This window comes from Botryllus schlosseri, chromosome 14 (genome assembly GCF_051294905.1).
Source record: "Botryllus schlosseri isolate E-star chromosome 14, Bs_hap1, whole genome shotgun sequence".
In the NCBI taxonomy this organism is placed as follows: domain Eukaryota; kingdom Metazoa; phylum Chordata; class Ascidiacea; order Stolidobranchia; family Styelidae; genus Botryllus; species Botryllus schlosseri.
This window is the reverse complement of record NC_137249.1, coordinates 1,261,609-1,284,382: the sequence shown is the minus strand read 5'-3', so window position 1 is coordinate 1,284,382 and position 22,774 is coordinate 1,261,609. Positions and strand designations below refer to the sequence as shown.

Below are 22,774 nucleotides of genomic sequence, written 5' to 3'. Positions count from 1 at the left end.
AATTATCGAGTTAATTGTCCTAGTCTAGGCTTACCATACGTCCTCTTTTTTGAAAGTGTCCTCGGAGGACGCCCTTTTGTCCTCTATTTTGAGATTTTGTCCTCTTTTTTGAAAATTTAGGTCAGATTTAGAGCAAATTGCCGCAAATTAGCACAGAAGTGGCGCTCCGGCGGATATTGAAAAACGGTGAATCTAGCTCTGAGCGAAAAGATGACCCTTTTTTTTTTTTTTTTTAGTCATCCACCTGGCAATGTGGAGAAAAAACGGTATTTTGAGCTCTGAGCAGAAGTGATGACCTTTTTTTTTTTTAGTCAATCGATCACAAAGTGGGAAAAATTCACCGGTTTTTGAGAATTCTGCTCCGGTTTTGCATCTTACAAATTTCTGAAAAAGTGTCCTCTTTTTTTTTACATTTTCAAAATATGGTAAGCCTATCCTAGTCTGATATTTAGATGACATGTATATAGTTCTCAACAACTAGGATGTAGAACAGTCAATCCTCCTGCGGCTCAGATTGACTCAAAATATGCGACAAAATATAACAGACGACAGTTGTTGTTTGTTACTATGAATAGTTATAGTCAGTTTATATACATGAATGCTAAAATGAAAGATATTAGTTAAGTCTCAAAAGCCGTCCAAGACCGCTTCTGAAAACCGGGAAAGAGAATTCTTGCAAACTAGCGTCGAACGCATGGATGAATATAACCGTCGTGCGGCTCCGCTCCATACGTAGACCCTACTCTGAAGTTTGAAATGCGGCTCCGTCATCCAAAAATGTTAGGAACCACTGTGTAGAATATACCGACTCTCCAGCACGGGATGGGGATTAATTATTATAATATTTGTCAACAACTCAAATACGACCACATTTTACTCACACGTAAGTGAATGCATGCGCGTGGAAATGCACCGTGTGAATGTCGACCTCATTTCCGTAGCCGATAAGATGCCATAGAACGTCGTCATTACGTGTTGCGTTGAGTCCGCCCAACTGATAAACAATCCCGTTGATGCCTGTAATTAAGGTAAGGACGGACCTTCATGAGTATCAGACTGATGTATTGTAAACGGCATAACTTAGGCGGAATTTGACCACACACTATACATTGCCGTTGAATAAACTCAGGCATGCAAAAGTATAGGGACTGTTATCAAGTTAAGCCTACGTTAGATCATAAGTAGGGCAAATTTTAGCAACTTTTGCAACTTTTTTTACAGCTTCCGACAGCTTCCTAGATACGCAGAATATATGTTATGTTTTACGGTGTTTGGAGAGCTTTTATAGTGTAACTTTTTGCAACTTTTATCAAATATTGCGTAAAATGTAAAGGATTGATTTAAAAACATGCTATAAACTATTTCTAGTATGGTTCTATTCTCTTTGATTTGCATAACAAACGACTATATGATGGGTTAGCTGCATCTCACTGTTATCTATGACCCAATGGCTTGCAAGCAAGAGGTGCAACTACCCCTGCCAAGCACGATCGTGCCCGAACAATACGTAAATAGATCGATTTATTAATTCTGCCTTTCAAATTTGATATCGTTTCACGAACGCCCACGCTATTGATTCTGTTAAAGTTGCCGAGAGTGAGTTTTTCATTAATGCCCTGGGTCAAGTTTGCGGGCCTAAGGGGTTTGGGGTGTGTTATTTGTCATGTTTTGGGGGAGGGGTTATCGCTATGCTGTTTGGCTTGTGGGGGGAAATTATTCCCGCCATGCGTAATTTTCCTGCTGTGTGCAGGGAAAAAATGAATTTTTTAGCGGATTCGCCAGACCGTCCGTTAAATGGCGAAGTAACGAATTTGCCAGCTCTGCAGGAACTATAGGTAATACAACGGAACCTTTCAAGTATCTGATACCCTAATAACTCGACAAAAATCATAAATGCAACTTTTGTTAAAATTAAGTGCAACTTTCTCGCGATTTTAGTGCAGCAAAACTTGCCCTAATCATAAGCAATAATCCTAACCTGTATGAGTATCGCTAACAGAGAATATATACATATCGCCTGTTAATTCTAGCACTATACGTGGACTCCTCAGTCCTCAGTAAGAAAATGGGGAACGTATATAGCGCAGTAGCGCTACGTAAAACTTACTGTGCATAAGATTACTTTCTTGAAATGATTCATCCTCTGCGTCAAAATCTGACGCATCCGCATTAGCGAAGTTTTCTATATTTTCGTCGAGGTAATGGCTTTGATTTTCGTCAAATATAAAAAACAAAAGGTAGAAATCCTCGTCGTACGCGGCAGTTCCAACAGAGTTCTTGTCGAAGAATCCTGAAAAAGTGAAAGGTGACGAATCTATGGCTATAGTGCGAACATCAAATGATCAGGAGGATGCACGACATTTAAGAATGCGACACAAGAGTGGAACCGAAGGTCTCGATATTAGGGTTGGTGAAAAAACTTCGCACAACAGATTTGGCTTAATTCGAACTAGCAGATGTGAAGCTATAGGAGTTTTGAAATTTTGAATTACTTGAGAGACATTCTATGAATTCATGATACGCCACAAGCTTAACCATGATTAAGCTGGAAGACATGCTAAATCACAATATTCCTAGAATTGTAGGACGCAACAAGACACGCGCTCATAATATTATGATATGGGATAGGCCAGTACGCCGGGTTGGAATCCCGGTACGTTAAGCGTAATATCTTTGGTGTGCCAAGACGGTTCTAAGCGTCACACCTGTGTGTAGTCAGTAGAATCTTTGGTGTGCACGAGACACCGATTCCATATTGGCCAGTACGTACCACTGCGACATAGCAATAAAGGTCCAATCAATCCTGAATAGACGTCCTTGACTTCGTCAACGTTTGACCTGTAAATCCAGGACGTACATCCTGGCTGTCCTTCCGGAGGCACAGCATCCTCAGGTACCTGACGAAATATGCATGTGTTGAGCTCATCGTATACTATTCCGGGTTGCTGTTAGCTTATGATTTGAGAAGCCGAAGCTATAGTGGTGCATACTTGCACTGTCGCACCAGGGTATATAGCAAGCTGCTATATACGGCAGACCTAATTATACTTGCAATAATCTGTTTCCTTTAACGGGGTTGATGTAATAATATGAGCTATAACAAGGTCGTTGTAGGCATCCCATACCTCGCATTATATATTCGCTGCTTGCATGTGCTTGATATATATATATTTTGAATTAATAGCCGCAGCAGTGCTTTGATAAAAAAAAAACGCAACTAATAAATAAGCGCTGTCTCGATAGTTAGCACAACACACAAGCCAATATTACTGCGTGTAGTAGGGTGACTGACGGTCTGTCTAATATACGAGACGTGAGTCCTCAAGCAGCCATGTATTCAGTGACGACCAAGCACCGAAGCACCTGCGATGTCGTCACACCCTAGTGGCGCCATAGAGCTACCACTACACTGCGATTACAAGGCTGCATGCAAAACAAAAATCAATTGGCAACAAACATGTTTTTTATTGATTTTTTTTTTTTCGTTATTTTTAGCCACAAGGTCGTGAATCTTAAATTGTGACATTGACAATATGGGGTGAATGGGGCTTCTTTGACGATAAACGCTTCCGACCCCTCTCATTAAACGGACCAAAATATATTTTACCAGGACTACATCGTTATATGCAGCATTTTTCCGTCGACTATAATCGGGTGCAAATCTTCCGTAGTCACATACTAGCCTACATGTTTTTTCGTAAAATTTACACAATTATGGCATAATTATACAACTTTAAAAAATGTCATTTTTTTAAAAACAAAGTTCTTTAAAACACCATTTGTTTCAAATGCAAACCCACTACTATAGCCTACTCTGAATGAATGAATGAATGAATGAATGAATGAATGAATGAATGAATGAATGAATGAATGAATGAATGAATGAATGAATGAATGAATGAATGAATGAATGGAAGAATGACTGAATGACCTAATAAATTGACGCGATAAAGATGAAAAGCCGCAATCCGTCGCCCTGATGCTCATTATTGAGAAACGTTAGTCGGCACGGAACCTAAATTGCATCCGCTACACAAAATACACTCGGTTAAGCAATTTCGGAAGCTCACTATTAAAAACGTGTTTATATTAATTCACTCACTGTCCATTCGTAGGTCTTCTGTTCGTTTGGTGCGACTCCAGTGGTGTTAACATTGTATGGGTCGTTGGTATCTTTTGCACCCCATGGCGTTAGCGAGTAATGGCGTGATGCCATGTTTTTGAAAACGATATACAAACGCAAAGCATACATTAGAAAAATCAGCTTTTATATTCCACCAGAGTAAGGCCTTTACAGCCCACATGCATATTCTACGACAAGCGTGAACGTCCTTCCACTGCCAATATTTTAGCCTAAATCAGTCATTCGCATAATAATAAACTTTAGTAGACATATAGGTAGTAGGCTCTGGGATAAACTCGTCTACATGGTATACTCACTTTTATTACGTCACCGACTTCTCCGCCAATCACAGGCCCCAACAAACCCATGTTGTCAACTTTTTTCAGTGTGTTGTTAAAATGTTCGTCGGTATATTCGTAGTACATTGCTTTCTTGTATACACTACCTGAATAATGGCGTAATTATACTGATTGGTCGCCCTCAAACCACTCGCTGCAATTTACTTGCCACGATTAGCGAAATGCTGGGATTTCATAAATGTAGGCCACACAGAATTTGACAATTGTTGATAATTTAGCGTAATTGTAGTTGTCCGATTAGAGTTGGAGCCAAATGCAGTTAATCAAATTACAGTCTAATTTTTGAAATGTTTCTATGCTCTAATTTTAATTCTAATCTAATTTCTGATTTTCCTTAAAAAGCTACAGAACTTTATATAGTGCGAATGTGCCAAGCTTCAATTACAGATAACCTTGAAATTGAATTAAATTCCAAAGATTTTTATTGTATTTCAAAGCAAATTCGGTCATTCATATTCTAATCTAATTCGAAAAAGGCGGAAATTTTCTGCAGTTGTCCAACGCAAGCCCTCGCATGCATATGAATGTGTAATTTCTAAATGTACATGATCTTTATAGTCGTCTTTTGTTCTGCTACGGAGAACGGTATATAAATAAGCAGTCCGCATATACCTATGAAAACCCCATCTTCTTGGTGAGTAAAGGTGTAGCCAGGCGTGCTTGGGTCCGCAAGTGAGCGCCCTAAAGTGTCGTATTTCCAGCCATTGACATAATCCCAATTTTCCTCCACAACCCCGATATAATACGTGCGATTTACTCCTGAGGGATTCTGTTGCACATCTTCACAAGTTTCGGACACCTGAACACAAAGCAAATATATGGATTATCTAATCTTTTCATTTCATTATTATTATTGTTACTATAATAGTAAAATTGAGATGTCGGTGCTTATCACTTGACAGATTTTGTTCGACACGTCTATAAGAGCTTATAGGGGGAATTTGAATGAAATAAATACACATATATCGTTTAGATATGGACTTAAACATTAAATATACGGAATTAGCCTACACGATACATAAACTCTAGCGATACATCCGTAGTAAAACCGAAAACCATAGATATGCACATTGCACATGCACACACACACACACACACACACACATGTATGTGTCTGTCTATATGCTAACATTGTATAGCTCAGCTATGCTATATATAGGCTATAGATCGCCCTGACGATAATACAAATTCAACAACATGATCTAATATCTTTGGGACCATAATAACATCTTCAAGTCAAAATTAGCTCGCGCACCATCAAATATTTTTTTAATTTGAAAGAAATAACCAACGGTTGATGACAACGGGAATCGCATGTATAGTCAGTGAGCAGCATCACTTGTGACTATGAGGAGGGGCATGTAAAACGTCTTGCTCGGAGGGGTCAAGAAATAAAAAGCGCTCAGATGCTCAAACTCATAGCAGTCAAGCATCATTATCAATATGTAACTGCAATCGCTATAATGTAGGGTTATCATATTTTGTGATCCGGAAGAGGGGCTTTTTTACAAAAGATATAGTAACAGACGAGAAAGCGGGCAATTTAAAAATTTTACGGGAAATATTGTTGTTTTCCAACTCGACTCTCAAAAGACCCATTCCCACGTATAATTGGTTGGCGCTGAATTTTCTTTTTAGTCAACCTTGCGATTCCTGCCTTAGAAATCAAATTTCGCTCTATTTATGGCATTTTGAACCTATGATAACCCTAAAGTAACTAATGTATTATCACTATGTATATTCTGAACAATATACGAGCTATATTTTGTGCAACCTCAGCACCAACTTAATTCAGCTACTCAATTACCGAGTAAGAAGTTAACATTCCACCAATGAGATGATCCACCACCATGCATTTAATCTCTCCTTGTCCAGTGGCGCTAGGAATCACGGTGACCGTCGAAGTTGTGTGAGGGAACACGCTCACGACTTGTGTGTTTTCGTTCCTGTTGTAAAAATTCTGTAAGTCTACGTATCATTGAATATGTCGTTTAGTTTTGCTCACTTAACAATCCTATGGTAAGCAATTTACAATTTAGCGATTTTATACACAGATGAATTCCAAGTATGGCAGTATGACTGTTCAGAACGGCTGTTCAGAATTGAGCGACTTCCAAAACTTTGTTGTTTTCAGTCACAGCTTACCGTGCTACAAACCTTAAATAGCCTACGTATTCTAGCAAGTTTTTCTGTAACTAATCCCTTGCATCTGTGTGCATTTTGAGCTGTGAAATGATCAAGTGTCGCGATTTGATTTAGCCCGAGTAAATGTAACAAATACCGGGGTTTATGAACATGTTATGATATGACATGCTACAAAACCCCCCTCTTGGAAAATATTTTGAGTTCAGGACACCATTTTAATATAGGACACTGCCTTAGAAACCCACAAACCAAGATTCGTACTCACCTCACTTTGATATTCATCCCGGACGCAAACATCGAATGCATATCTACCTCGGTTCCCAGACCAATTACGTGAAAGTCAGTCTCACGACCAACGCATAACGATATGTCCAAGAGATTCCCGTACATCAGTCCATTGATACCTAAAAAATCATGATAACGAATCGAAACCATTGGCATACAACTACGCAACATTGATGCATTTTGTAGCTCATTCTTTTCACTTACTGTGCATCAAATTTGACTCCTGAAAATTCTCATCGGCGGTTAAGTCGGATGTGGCGTTAGTTGGAATATTCTGCTCCAGATAGTTACTCTGATTTTCATCGAAAACCGTGAAAAGAAGGTAATACGCATCGCGTAGTAGAGCGTCAGCCAATTTCCCTGAAGATTTCCAAATTTAATTGGTGCTCGGTTATCTGGTGTGTTACACTAGTAATTTTAAGCCATTTTTTGTACTTATTTGTAATTTAGAATCAGGGATATATAGAACTCCGGGATGGCTGACTGCGTCAATTGCGTCATCGAGGTATTACCTAAGTAGGTCCGGATTCGCGCATTCAGTTTTGATGCACGTTCTGGTCAGCCGCTTCTTCTGTGTGTAATTTCAAGTCTTTGAGAGCCGTAGAGGCATATAATATCCATGTTTATGTTCTTTTATAAAGCTAGAGGTTAACCAGGTTATGAGATGTTCAGGTAGTCTGCAACTTTGCGGTATTGGCCCTATCCCTTCAGCAGCAATTTACCGGTATACCGCATACCGGTACGGTCATTTGCTCGCCTTCGGAATATCACTGCTTCTGTAGTATGTTATGTAACATGTTTCGTTGCGTTGATAATCGTGAGAAGATAAGAGAATGTAGAAGAATTTCCAACGTTAACATTGATATCAGCAGTAGGATTTTGACAGGGATATCTAGAAACTAGATCTAGATATCCCTGGATTTTGATTACGCCTTGCGGTATGTTCTTCATTACTTACGTTATGCGATATAATGTATGTCACCATCCAAGGCTTTACATTGTGCAAGTACAAGTGTACATTTACACTGTGCCGTGTCGACTATGAAGGCGACCGTTAGGAGTGACTTTGTCTGTTAAGATCTCGTGCTATAGATTAATATGTGAAGATGCAGGTTGTGCTGGTATTGCAGGCTTATTATTCCAGATCATTGCTGAATTATTCCTAGTAAGAATTGGAGCCACTGAGTAGACTACGGGCGGTATGCAAGATTCGAGAGGCATTTCAATTAAGGATAACCGAACATTTGAATCTGATACAAACACAACATGTCAAGGTCGTTGCAGTTGTAAGAGTCCATAACAACTGTTATAACAACTGTTGAATCCAATCTCTTGTTACAGATACTATTCATCAGTTACATGTCCGATAAAACAAGGCAGGCATATGTTTGTTAATGAACGGCACCTTAATGCTACAATACTGGAATTATACTTCAACAGAAGTGCACTGTTGTGAACTGCCAATGGCTGACTCCCAGAATATGGCCACAACATTTGTTGACCATTTGCTCTTAGTGAAGCCTTGAAGATGCCCACTCCCATACAATCGTCAGGACAGGATACGACCCTGAGATATGGCCTGTCTTTACCATATAAACACTTATAGCCTATAGGCTATAGGCCTATACGATGAAGGAAGAGAAATCTCTGAAGATTGCTTTCAATTTGCAAGGTTTCGTCAAATAGTCGCAACGAAGTATGGACCTCTCCTCAGTCGGCCTAAGGTAAGTTTGGCTGATTCTAGTGATACAGTATTAAATGAGGGATTTACATTAATCCTGATGTGGTTGAAGTTGTCAGCATTGCTACTCAAGTAACAGTCGTATTCCCAGGGCGTACTGGTATTTAAACTTCCTCAAGTAGCAGTAGAGAGTGAAATGCCTGCAAGGTACTTAAGTTTGGAGATGGCTACTTCAAAATTACAAGATGTATCTTCGAAAATAGGCAACACCTACTTGAGTACTTCAATGAAGTAGAAGTTCTTCACTACTGACCACCTCTGCATACATGTTATATTCTTAAGGTTAATTTGTGTCTCTAAATACATCAATTGTTCTTTTTTGTTGCAGATTCCAGAAAAAAAAACGCGATGTTTCAGCATTTGCATCACGTCAACAGTGGATATCCTGATATATTATACTGGGCACATCCCATTGAAATCTTGGCAAAGTTGGCAACAATCTGAATATTTTGATCTCGTGCCTCCTCACCGAGATGTTTTTTTAACATGGAATCATCTATCGCTCTTATCGGAAAATCTGCAAGACAATTATACTGAATATTTCCTAACTGAATATGGCTTGAAATGCTTCAGAAGGCCCATTCGTGATGTACCGTTAGGCCAATGGTGGTAATTTCTTCACTGTGGTCTTGAAACTATTTCTAGGTGAACAAAATACCAACTGAATTCAGCAACTGGTTGTACTGAATGCTTCTCAAATTGATAATATAATATGTACCAAACTTCTACCCCCCCCCCCCCCCCCCCCGAGGCTACATTTGAACCTGAAGAGAAGTATCAATGGTGTGTGGAATTCTTGATGAACTTTCATATAGTGACGTAGAAGATGACAAAGCTGCTATCACAATTTCGAGTCCTTACAGGCCGTGCTATCTTTTCGTTATTGGAAATGCTCCATGGTAGGGTTGTGTTTAAAACAAGCGGTGTTTTAAAACATGCTTTAAACAGTGTTTTAAACAAACGCCTTTTGAAAAAAAAATTTTTAAGTTGCCAAATTATGCCATAATTGTGTTAATACTTTCCAAAAAATATGTTGTATGAGCCTACCACCCGATATAGCCGACTTATCGATATGGGATGGTTGGAACCCTCAAGATAGTAGGTTCAACAGCAATGGTACAGATATTTCGTCAAAGGAGCTATATTTACACTATATTTTCAATTGTCAATGTCAATCCAATATGACGCCACAATTGCATATTCTTGACGTCATGGCTTAAAAAAACAATAAAAGTATGTTTTATACAAGGGCCTTGTTTTAAATATGTTTGTTTAAAATGCAACCCTACCACATGGTAATTGTGGATTAACGCGAATTGAAACGGTTGATTTAATCAATCCTATTACCCCCCCCCCCCCCCCTTCCCAGCTGCACGGTTTCCGACAATGGCTTGTAAATAGGTAGATGACGCTGATTTTATTTGTTATTCACTCTGTTATTTATGGCCTGATGCAGATTATATGATGTGTAGAAATTAAACACACTCGTGATTTAATGAAGTTCAGAGTTGTCATACTTGACTTGGTTGGCTATACAGCAGTGCCATACTTTACTTGGTTGGCTATACAGCAGTAAGGTTGAGATATGGGAAGAACGTCTAGCTTACTCACTACCTATTCTGCAAAAGGTTGAGGATCATTATTCTAGAAACAGCTGTATCGCTAGCTTGCAGAACAGTGGATATTTCGAGGTAACATTTTGGACCTACTTAGGTAAAGGCCAAAAAGAAGTCAGCCATCCCGGAGTTCTATATATCCCTGTTTAGAATTTAATTTAATTTCCTTGTCTCAGCGAGTTCAGTTATTCTAATTCCAATGCAATTTTGAAAAAAACTGCGTAGATATAATTCTAATTCTGAGTGGAGCTGAAAATTTTGTAGTCGTTCAACTTTGATCTTATACCAAAAATCATTGCATAGGATTTAGACTTTATGTAAGTATAGAAACTTGCGTTTGTTTTCTTGAAATATTACATAATTGCAGATTCAGCCTACCTCGTTTGCAAAGCAAGAGTGGCCCGACTAGCCCCGAATTCGAATCTTGTACGGGATTCACGGTAGACGAGTATAAATAGGTTATGCAGTCCGGGTCGGTTTCAGTTGGCGAAACAAAGTCTGGAGCGGTCCTGAAATACGGCAGCTAATTTCAAAGACTGTCAAAATGTCATTCGCAATTTCTTAACTATAGTGGGGAAGTGAAACCTACAACGATATGCACATGACAACCATAGGGTTGTATCCAATTCACAAGGTTATAGGTCACAAGTCAATCTTACTGTCATAGTTTCGACTCAAGTCATGTAGAGTGAATTTCAATTCAACACCGAGTCATGTCCGAGTCCAAGACACATTACTGTTCGGTGTCGTGTTCATATTGACATGTTCAAATCAATTTTTTACAACTCGGCACGGGTGAACTGAATATACCCCGTATTCACAATAGCCTATACTCGATATATCGGTAAAATTTAAAAAAAAAACTAGACAAGTTAGCGTCTCATATAGTACTTCACAAAATTATAATATGGTGTTAGTACAGGGGTGGGCAAACAACGGCCCGCAACACCGTTCTCTGCGGCCCGCGAGAGTCTAGAGAAACTTCATTTAAATATAGATAAAATGCGTACTAAAAATCGAATTATTGCAGGGACTTGATTAAACTTTTTCTTGGTATATTTCACCGTGATAATTCTAAGATAGTGGTTCTCAAATTGGTGGTTCCTAAACGAGATTGAGATCATTTGGATCGCGAGTGGGATTTCAGATAGGCCACTCCAGTTTTAATTATTTCAGTGATGTGCTTATAAAAAATAATTTGCGCGTGTCTTAGGTAGATTCGTTCACTATATGTGTAGACTTAGGGTATTTATATTTTATTTTCACATAGTAGAAGCATGTTGGGAGCTAACATGATTTTGATGCTGTTCACATGTGTGTCCTGGAACTGAACCAAAAGTGGATTTAGTAAATCTATGAACAGATCGCTGCTCACAGATTTAAATTTCAATCCTGCTCTGAGAATCTGGACAACCGAGTTTCATCTCTATAGTTTTGACAAATTGGTTATTGAGGTCGATCAGCCTATGAAATCTCGCCACTATGTTTCTGACGCGTGTACGATATCATCAAAGCAATGTTTAGTTTGTTTTAAATAAGCACATCTATTATCTCCATGTCCTCACTATATAATCAAATACCAATATTGCATTTTGGTTTATAATCCCAATTTTACATAGTGCGGCCCGCGAATGGATTCAGATGTTGAATGCGGCCCGCGAGTTCAAAAGTTTGCCCACCCCTGTGTTAGTACATCGATCAGGAGCACGAAATTCACCAAGTATACTTCCACACTTACCAAACGAAGGTGTGGTTATCTCCCGGTTGTACTGCCCGTGTATCACTGTACTGCAGCCCGTGCGGTTCTATGTTGTAAGGCTGTAACAATTGGTTGAGGAAATTCTCTATCGCTCGACCACCACAAAGTTGGACAAATAAAAAGATTCAGCTTCGCCAAATTAGAACGAGATTCGAGATTAGAACGAAATACAGCAAAAATCATGTTCGGTTCATATTAAATCAGAGTTCGTTACCATAGGCACGAGAATGGGAAATGTCTGTACGCCGAACTTGGCTTGTTTCTCAATTTACGGTCCTCTTGTAGTATTGTCAAGAAAATCGGAATTAGATTTGAATTTGAGCATGGAAACATTTCATAATAAGATTATAATTAGATTGCCGGCGCTTCGCTGTAATATCGTAATTAGACTATGAGAATTAACCAGTTGTCCGAGTCTGTCGTCTACAATGAATTTCGTGCCGAGCATCGTGTATTGACAGCGTAATATTTTCGCAAGAGACGGGCATCTACAGCAGATTAGATAATTCTAATTGTCCCAATTAGACTAGTTACAGCGAATTTCCGGCAATCTAATCTATAATTTGCGAAAAGTTTATCTACACTATTTCTAATTCCAATCTAATGTGTGAAGTGTTTCGATGCTCTAATTTTAATTCTACTCCAATTTCTGGTTTTCCTGTAAATGCTTCAAGAGAACTATATGGTGCGAAACGAGTCAAGCTTGCTGTGCAGGCATTTGCTATTCTCGTGCTAGCAATAATGAACTGCGATTTGATATTAACGGGCTTGGTGCAATATCCAAGTTTTCGCGAATTCACTGATTCTAATTCTAATCTAAGTTGAAAAAAACTGTGTAGCTACAATTCTAATTTGGGAAAAGAATTTGTTGCTGCAATCCTAATAGGGCGGAGATAATAAAGTTAGCTGATCCGCAAGAATGCTAATCGTGTGATTAAATACAGCTAATCGCGATTCGCGACGCTTCAAGTTGCTAAAGGTTACGCGCGATGGTTAGCCAAGATGCCCCGAGTTTTCAATCAAGTGGCGTTATCTGTTGCATCATAATGCGAGAACGCGTTATAGGCTGTCAGTTGTCAATTTGTTGGATGGAAGAGCAGCCTCCTGAGTCCTGATAACGGTACTGCCACTGTAATATGTAGAATTATCATCATCGCGAAATGAAAGTCGTGTCCGATTAGTACGGTACAAATAATGAACGGATTGTACTATATTGAAAGCTCCCTGCTACGCATTGTACGCAGTTTTATAGATAACTAGTTGTCTATAGTTTGTTAAATTATGAGATTAACGCTAACTTTGTGTGCTGCGATCAACCGGTGTCCTTAATCCTGGGTTGATAAATCCTGACGAACGCGATAATCGACTTTATAGGTAATCCAACTTTGTTATATCCGCCCTTATTCTATAATCTAATTTGGAAAAGCTGAAGATTTTCTAGTTGTCCAACTCTAAAGCGCCGACCGCACTAACATCTATCTATCGTGGAGTATATTGACAACTTAGGTCTTGCGTATGCGTTGTTATTTATTTGTTTGATTCAATCCTAGTTATTAACACAAGAAGATATACTTACAAACGATGCGTTATTGATCACTGTCACATGAAGCACGTCCCCTATTTCCACCGCTATCAGAGGACCGAGCAGTCCCATCGTATTTTCCGCCGGTGTCGTATTCGTGAAGGTTGCATCTTCGTAGCCAACGTAACGGGCTTTCCTATACGCCCCTCCTATTCTGTCTGATGCGTCCATGAAAAAGGTCTGAGAGTCGCTGAAAACAATCGAGCCTGTTATGGAATGTGGTTGACGTACTGGCGAAGATATGTATGACCGGCCGTAGTATACCAGGGTAGACTCGGGCAACTATATATGTGGTTCTCCTGAAAATGCTTATACAGGAGAAGTGTGGATATGCGAAACGAGCCAAGCTTGCTATACACTGTACAGTACAGTGTACACGTGTACAGACATTCGCAATTCTCATGCTATGAGCTTAACTTTATTCGATTTCCAAGATTTCGCGAATTCAGTAATTCTGATTTGAATCTAATTTTGAAAAATTGTGTAGCTATATTGCTAATTTTAGTCTAATCTGAAGAAAAACTGTAGCTATCATTCTGATTCTAATCTAATTTGGAAAATCTGAAAATTTTCTAGTTGTAGAAGTTTGTACAGGGATGCGCAAAATCGCATCACAGCCTATTCGAAATCTGTTCAAAAACCCGAAGCGTGATTAATATCGAATCGGGCATTTGACACTGTGAAGGGAACTGTGAGAGCGAAGACCTATTCTTAGTCATTAGGCATATTTTTTCAGGCACGAAATAGCCTAGAAAGAGAATGAGCTTAAGGTAGGGATATCTTGAGTTCTAGATATTCCTGGCTTAAGAGATGCCGTTTTTTAGTCATTGGCTTTCGAAATCTTGGGGTTAACGCAACTACACAGTAAACTGGAATTGGTCTGCGCTCCTGCCCAAGAATATAGCTGATGGAATGAAAAACTTACGTTCCGTCTGCTGTTAACGAAACGTCAGTCATAAGATTCATTCCAGAGGGTCCGTAGTTCCAATCTCCTTCTTCAATAACGAGGTAAATATTTTTCGCCTCGTTCATATCGGCAGGTTGAACGGGAGAGCCGCAGGTGGTATTGACATTGAAGGATGTGTACATTCCAGCTTTACAGAAATTTCACAATTTTATATCAATGATCTATCCATGTATTACCAGAGGTATTCAATTAGCCTATAGTCAACCTCCATTATCGCTACTCAAGTAAGGATTGAAGTAACCCCGTAAAATTACACTCAATTACAAGTATAAAGAAGCGATTTCCAGGACAAATCAAAACTACTACACGTGGAAGTATAAAACGGAAGGTTTGAAAACTACATAAATAAATAACTTGAAAAAGTATTATTTGGTTGACGGGTATCGGACTATTAGCGGATAATCGGAGGTGGCTACTTCATAACCGCTAAAAAAAGTATGATACCCTTCGACCAAATGTACTTTTTCAAGCAACATACTTGAGTAGTTTTCAAATCTACCATTTGCGACTTCCACTTGGAGTAGTTTTGACCCGTCTTAGAAATTGCAAAATGTATTTTCGCGACTAACGCAAAATGACTATAATGGCACTACCAACAGGTACGATCTCCGGAAATATATTGACTTACAATGATACAGAGGCCATCTCGTCAAGTTCTAATATCAATTTCACTTGTGAAAGCGATGCAAAATTATCCCGAAAGTCCCAGAAGAAATGACTATAATGGCACTACCAACAGGTACGATCTCTGGAAATATATTGGCTTACAATGATACAGAGGTCATCTCGTCAAGTTCTAATATCAATTTCACTTGTAAAAGCGATGCAAAATTATCCCGAAAGTCCCAGAAGTATTCTCGAAACATAATCACTAAGTATTAAGTATATATAATATCATAGATAGTGCATCGTAGGCCCCGGTGCAAGTTTTCAGAGCACTCTGAAATAGCAGTTATCATTTACTGACCACCTCTGCGTAAAAGGTTGCAAAATACCCCATTACAAACGCACTGCACTCTCACCGGTGTAATGATCGTTGACTCTGCAAGAAATCATTGATTCCCCGGGATTGGCGGCTACCATGGTAACGGATTTGAAGACAGCTGCGAATAAATTGATCGTGTCTTGCCTGTGACTTGTGACGTTGATCTGCAACCACATTAGATTTACGAGACCATACTGAAGCGTACGGGAAATAGCATAAATCTCGGTGCTAGTTGTTCGAAATGGTTTCTCCAATCGGACAGGTTTAAACGAGTACATTACACGTCACTTTTAACGGATCTACGCAGGTGAACATTTTGTCAATCAGCGTCAGGCTCGATTTTATTCTGAATCGCGTATTTGGCTTCTGATCGAGTCAGGTATTCGAGTATCGTTCATTATGAGGTTGGATCAGTATGAAAGATGACTGTTCAAATATGTAGCTTTTATTCTACCGCAAATTACATAATTCCAGTTATACAACAAGTTAGAGATAATTCGGCATTTTTCGACCGCGTCTATTTCATTGCACTTTTTGACAATGCTGTGCAGGGTTGATTACGATTCCACAGATATATCATTTCCATTAACGTGCGTATCTCTGTAAGCTTCAATACGACCAATCGAGATTTCAAGGCTTCATCAGTGGAAAATACAACGAACTTATAATTCTCGTTGGTAAAGCATCTATTACTGTAATAGATCGTATAATATGTCACCACTCGATTCGAATCATGAATGGTATTTCGTCTGTCAGTCCTGATACTTGGGAAATAGGGCCAGAATCTGTCACTCGGGCAGAGCTGAAAAAAGTGATTTGAACCGGATTGAACTCAAAGCTGAACAGTGAACACTATGACTTGGACTCGGGCTCGACCCTCTACTTCCTGACTTGGACTCGGACTTGAATCGGTGGTGAATTGAAAATGACTCGACTTGACTTGAGTATACTATAAAAATGATATTGACTTGTGACTCGGAACCGGATGAGAAACATGAATGACGGGTCAAATTTTCGTGGCTTGACATGAAACACATTGAATCTGCATATCGATTGTTATGCTCACCGTTTGCTTTTCAAACTGAACAGAATGGATGTCAACTTCATTTCCGAATCCGAACACGTTCCAACCAACGGTTTCGCCCTGGCAAGCGGTTAAACCTTCCAAATTCCCATATCCAAGGCCATTGACAGCATGCATTGTATTGCTTTCTTGAAAATCGGGGTCTTCGGGATTGACCAGACTTTCATTGCAGAACAACTAAAGAAACCGACACGAGAAACCGACACCAGCATTGACACGTCTTAATAGCAAGTGGCCACTACCGAAGTATCAGTTATACCTCAATATTTTCATTGATGTACCAGCTTAGGTTTTCATCAATGACGTAAAAATTCAGAACATAGCTTCGGTCAACGTCACGTCTCGTTCCATTGTCTCGGAGAGTACCTGTGAAATATAAAGAATCAGAAAATATTCGGGTTTATTTCACTATGAATATATTATTTACACGCATACTGAAGCTCTGTACCTCCAAGAGTCTCTTTATAAATAAGCATTCCAATTAACCACGATGGTTACCTTGTCTGCACACCAGCATCGCCCCCAATAGTCCACTGTACGTGTCTCGCATAGTGTTTACGTGGGAATGGTATATGTACGTGGCACAAGCAGGATCATATTCAGTTGGTCCATACCTGAAAAGATGCTAATGATGATTTAATAAGGAATAATATTGGGATCAATGAAACGTTCATTGAATCGAACATTATATGTCATTTACCACTTTCGTTGAGAATTTATGTGAAACCCAAGTGCAAAACGTTCAGAACAAACACCAAAGCTAAAGTGGGGGTCGGCAATGTCATAAATCCCTCGCACGCTCATTTGTCATCAAAAGAGATGAATAGAAATCAATTGAAGAACAAGCCAGGAAGCAAACAGGTTATAGTTTACCTTTAACACATGAGCGAGCGGCATACCGGCCATATGGGACTGAAGATGTTTAAGTCGTCCTTATCTTGGGATACCAGTCGATGCCAACCCGATATATATATATAAATACATATAACAATCGTAAGAAATTATTAACCGTAAAAGTGAACAAATATCTCGATAAATCAAACAACAGACCAATATAGATACTAGTATGCAAACTGAGTTTATTGACCCGAGTATAAATTTCGTTTATGAGTACGTTAATGGGTGTATTTATCAGTTGTATTACAGCAAATTCAAATCTATCCACGGTGGCATATCTAAATCTTACATGGACACACGATATCTACATCTATCGTTTCCATCTTTTAGTTGTTGTAGTATTGACTGATACAATTATATATATTCTCTAAAGATCCGTCTTGATTATAATCAGGGCCATGTTAGGTTAAACCAGCGGTTCTCAACCGGGGATCCGCGAAGTATTTTCAGGGGTCCGCAAAGCCTCAAAATATAGTTGACAACCTAATTTGTATTCTTTTAAATTCGGAAAACCAGGAGGCAGTTTCGCTTCATTACTGGTAAAACTCCAGAGATCACATCAACAGAATGGCCGCCGGAGATAAGATATCCCACTGTGCAAACTCATTTTAATTGTTAAATGGCCAATATCCTACTGATACAAACATTTTGCTGTTTAGAGATGTTTTGTTGGGGATTGTGGAAAAAAAGTAGGATGAATAAGGTCAATCACGTACTTCGAAATGTTTACAAAAATCCATCTTTTCCTGTGATATACACAACCAATTTTCCATAATAACTTCAAGATATGCTGCTGGATAGAATGACCAGGCTGGACGTTATATGTTCATTAAAAAATTGGTTGTCACTTTTGGTGCCATATTTGTTGCGATCATACCCAAGTGTGTCGTCGGAAGCCTTAAGCGTTATCATTATATTCGCCACCACCTATATTTGTGGAAATGGATTTTCGGCACTCGCTCATATCCAATCCAAATCGAAGGCGTGGAGTTTCAAGACACGACCACGTATTTCATGAATCGCAGTTACAGAATTCGCTTTGAAATAATAGAAGTAAACCCAATTTCTACATGAATAGTATGATCTAATTTTCAAGAATAGTCATTTAGTTGCTGTTTATCACTAAGCCTACAGTTATCACTTGCATCAGATATATGACGATTGCACGATAATTGAGCTAAATTTTACAAAAAGTTCGTGGGGGTCCGCGGGGTCCATGACAGTTCGAAAGGGGTCCGCGAAGACAAAAAGGTTGAGAACCACTGGGTTAAACATTCGAATTTTGAAGAGCACGAAAGATTACAATAACCAGGAAGAAAGGGCCTTTCGCAATACGACGCTCTGATTCATTGCAACAATTCGCTATTTAATGTGAAGCGGGATAAATGTCAGCTAACAAATATCAATTTTTGCGTATATATGTATACAATAAGTGTCCACTGTCCAGCATATAGCTTACTCCGCGAACATATTCCAGGTATATGTTTTTGTCGCGTTAGGCGTGATGAATTTATCCGAGTTCGGCGTGCCATCGGCGTACAGAGCTCCCTCGCTTTGCTTGAGGTATTGAACCCCATGAGGATGGAGAGAGAAATTTCGAGACGCGAAATTCTTGGCGTGTATGGTTATCACATCGCCAATCTGAAATGTTCTCATATTAATAGTCTTGATATCGTGTATAGAGCCAGTGGCCAATATGTTCACCAGTTCAAGTCAAAAATTCAAGTCCCAGACGACATATCACGCATTTCTGATGTCTGGTTACATATTACGGTATGTCGGGTCCTAATTACAGACAATTTATAATTCAGTGGTTCTCAACCTTTTTGTCTTCGCGGACCCCTTTTGATCAGATCAGATCCCCGCGGATCCCCTCAAGTTTTCGTTCAAAAGTAGCTCAATTATCGCGCAACCGTCATCAGTCTCGTGCTATTATTGATTGTAGACTAGTGATGAACAGTCACAAAATGAATTTTCTTGAACATAACATCACAATATATGTAAAAATTGGGTACATATTTAATATTTTGAAATTAATTTTACATCAGTATTTATTGTCTTGAAAATCCGCGTCTTCAATTGGATATGAACGAGTACCGAAAACCCATTTCCACAAGGAAATATTGCTGGCAAATGTAATATTAACGCTTCCGACTACAGCTTTTGGTGCGTGTTTTAATGAACATATCACGTCAAGCCTAGTCATTTCTATCTAGCATTGAAGTTATTTAGTGGTTATATCACAGGAGAAAATGGATTTCGTGGCGAGGTTTGAATTCCTTCATTGGGATAGATTAGGATCAAAATTAATGAATTTCTATTTCAAAGGCTGTTTACTAATTTTCTGAGACTGACAACTCCAATTTCAAAATGCTACCTCCAAACATTTCATTTTCCCACAAACCCCAACAACACATCTCTACACAGCAATATGTTTGCATCGGCGGGCTATGGGTAATTTGACAATTAAAGTGGGTCAGCACTGTCGGATATTTCATCTCAGACGAACATTTTAATGATACGAGTCCTAAAGTTTTAGCAATTATGAAGCGAAACTCTCCCATGCTTATCCTAATTAAATAAAAATAAAAATTATGTTATCAATCAGTTTACAAATTTAGAGGTTTCGCGGACCCTCTGAAATTGCTTCGCGGACCCCCGGTTGAGAACCGCTGATTTATATCATGTGATATACGATCCACATTTTAAATTGATAACGTAACAAAGATTCATATTAAGCCGAGCCCTTCCGTGATCACATCGAGAGTACTGTATACCTTGTTTTGGTTAAGAAATGCGCTCAGTAAACGACTTTTTATTGGAATTATCACTGCGTCCTATACCTCTCCAGTTATAGTTGGTCCAAGGAAGCCAAGAGTTGGATCCTTTTCAAGTCTTGTAGCGAAAGTACTGTCACTATACTCGTAATACAATGCCTTTCGATACTTGCTGCCGATTCGGTCAGGTGATGACTTATAGAAAACACTGGCGTCTCTGAAATAGGAAATATTTCAAGTCAATGACAGTACTATATTGTGACTCAGAATACGCTTCGTTCACGAAATCAACGTTATCAATCAAGTTTGAGCTTAAACAACGAGTTAAAACGGGTCAAACTCCGTTACATACGAAAGGGCCCAAAGTGAGCTGATAATAATCGGCGGTTAGGCTGTTGGTGCTGGTGCATCCAATCCAAAGTATTTAACTTTTCGCAAATATAAAACCGTATATGAATACTGCATCCCACACGCATTAGCAACATTCGTTAGTAAAGCATAGGAAACTATGTGGCATAATTTTATTAAATCTGAGGCCATTTGAATCGAAATTTTATGCTTACAATGCAACGGTCTGCGGTGGTAGCGGTTGACGCAGTTTTACTCCATTTGTCGATTATTATGTAATTTATATGACCGTTAAACGAAATTAACTTTGCAATTCATGTTCTAAAATCTAAATCAGACGCCTACGCAATGACACCCATACAATAATACAACAGTTTCTACCGAATCACGTGCAACTCTGAGCGCATTATTGCCACAACAATCAGAAGCAAATCTGTAGTATGTAGAAACATTGGCATAAACCGAGTGGGCTCATAATGATTTATAAATTACTCTATTCTCGAAATATTCACTGATATATTACGGTGAGCATTTTTCGTTCTGGTTCATCAGTTCATGTCAAATTTTTTACCGTTAGGCCCTTTTCGGGACTGTCGGTTCATTTCATTCATTACTATATTTCATTATTTCATCAGTGGCATACATAATACATTACAAGGTCGCGACAATAAGAAAGACAGGAATATGAGTTAATGAGTCTAGGAGGCTGATGAACTCTGATCCTGTGGTGATTCTGGGTTGCTATGAAACCTTAGTTAACTTTATTGTTATTCATTGTTTTCCGTTCAAAACACAAGGTTGGGAGACAAAGAAAAGTCGTGATTCCTCTACTGATCAGACCTGCAACCAATGATGGCCAAGACGGGCAGAGGTGGTCAAAGTAGTCATCGTCGCTACTCAAGTAGAAGCAGAAGTAACGCCGAAATTTCTACTCAAGTAGAAGTAGAAGTGGCGGTTGACAAGTAAGTAAGTAAGTAGGTATTCTACGCCTATTTTAGCCTAAACAACTGAAAACTGTCAAGTAGAAGTAGAAGTAGTATAAAATCAAAACTACTTAATAAGTAGTCCGAGCCGACAAAATCTACTTCAAGTACTTCAAAAAGTAGAAGTACTTCGTTACTGACCACCTCTGAAGACGGGCGCATCATCACTAGGGCTGAGCATAATGATTCGAGTACTCGAATCTGAATCGAGTATTAATTTTTTATGATTCAAGTCGAGTAGTGAAAGACGATTTTGTCGAGTACTGAAATTATACGCTCCTCGCCACTGAAAGTTAATTTATCAACGAGAAATATAGTTTCGATACTATTTTCACTGTTGAAAGCCTTGAAACATAGATTGGCGGTATCGTAGCATACGGAACATATAGAACAAAGCTACGAAGGTTACTGGACATAGCACATTTCCGAAGTCATGATTACCCCACAACATTGTCACCAAGTGGAATGACATCGGTAGGGTCGGAAAAATACCAAAGTATCATTTATGAGACGGATAACAGGCATTATATTCTTTGTGGCCGCATAAACGGTACATATTTGAATTTTGACTATTACATTCCGTCATGACGTCATAATGGGCGATACTCGATTACTCGACTCGACTCGAAGCATATTACGTGATTCAGAATCGAATCACTCTGGTACTCGATTTTGCCCAGCCCTAATCATCACAAATCATATATATGAGTTGAATGTGTGTCTCAAGCTCTCAACCTCCACGGAGGCCCTGAGACTGGCTCATGGAACACCATTTTGCCTTATATTGACAGTGGCCCAGGCAATGATTTGGGTATCGGTATGACAACCATATAATTATCTTTTGTGGTAAGCTGCTGCATGTCATTGTCATATCCCCTGAATTAAATAGTCTGAATATTGTACTAGCCATCATTTCCGTACGTGTCATTTTCCAGCGCTACTCCCGTGATGAGATTAGATCCAGTGGGCGCGTAATCCCAAATCTCTTCGACAATTCCAATATAGTACACGCGTTCCACTGCAAGGGCACATGGAAGTAAAGTCGATAAACAGAGTAACCATGGTGACGCCATTGTTACTTTTCTAAACGTTTGCTATCAACAAAGAATGGTTATTTGATTAT

General features: G+C 39.1%; 1 protein-coding gene and 1 long non-coding RNA gene across 3 annotated transcripts in view; one reads left to right on the top strand and one right to left on the bottom strand.

Moving 5' to 3' along the window:
- The window catches only part of LOC145454985 (ferroxidase HEPHL1-like), a 25,218-nt gene extending 2,444 nt beyond the window's left edge, over positions 1–22,774 (bottom strand). For both annotated transcript variants that reach the window (XM_080332932.1, XM_080332933.1), the window contains exons 1-20: positions 22,573–22,774; positions 20,387–20,537; positions 19,003–19,184; positions 17,145–17,260; positions 16,906–17,012; positions 16,629–16,823; positions 15,600–15,726; positions 14,536–14,704; positions 13,605–13,800; positions 12,008–12,087; positions 10,648–10,778; positions 7,117–7,272; positions 6,893–7,031; positions 6,290–6,428; positions 5,095–5,281; positions 4,441–4,568; positions 4,103–4,231; positions 2,771–2,897; positions 2,108–2,290; positions 882–1,017 (exon numbers count right to left, since the gene is read on the bottom strand). In XM_080332932.1, coding sequence (XP_080189058.1) covers positions 882–1,017; positions 2,108–2,290; positions 2,771–2,897; positions 4,103–4,231; positions 4,441–4,568; positions 5,095–5,281; positions 6,290–6,428; positions 6,893–7,031; positions 7,117–7,272; positions 10,648–10,778; positions 12,008–12,087; positions 13,605–13,800; positions 14,536–14,704; positions 15,600–15,726; positions 16,629–16,823; positions 16,906–17,012; positions 17,145–17,260; positions 19,003–19,184; positions 20,387–20,537; positions 22,573–22,724 — 2,930 coding nt within the window. In that variant the 5' untranslated portion in view covers positions 22,725–22,774. The remainder of the gene's footprint in view (positions 1–881; positions 1,018–2,107; positions 2,291–2,770; positions 2,898–4,102; positions 4,232–4,440; positions 4,569–5,094; positions 5,282–6,289; positions 6,429–6,892; positions 7,032–7,116; positions 7,273–10,647; positions 10,779–12,007; positions 12,088–13,604; positions 13,801–14,535; positions 14,705–15,599; positions 15,727–16,628; positions 16,824–16,905; positions 17,013–17,144; positions 17,261–19,002; positions 19,185–20,386; positions 20,538–22,572) is intronic.
- LOC145455006 (uncharacterized) lies at positions 7,268–10,131 on the top strand. The gene is made up of 2 exons (XR_013920260.1): positions 7,268–8,636; positions 8,982–10,131. It is a non-coding gene; the product is annotated as an uncharacterized LOC145455006 (long non-coding RNA).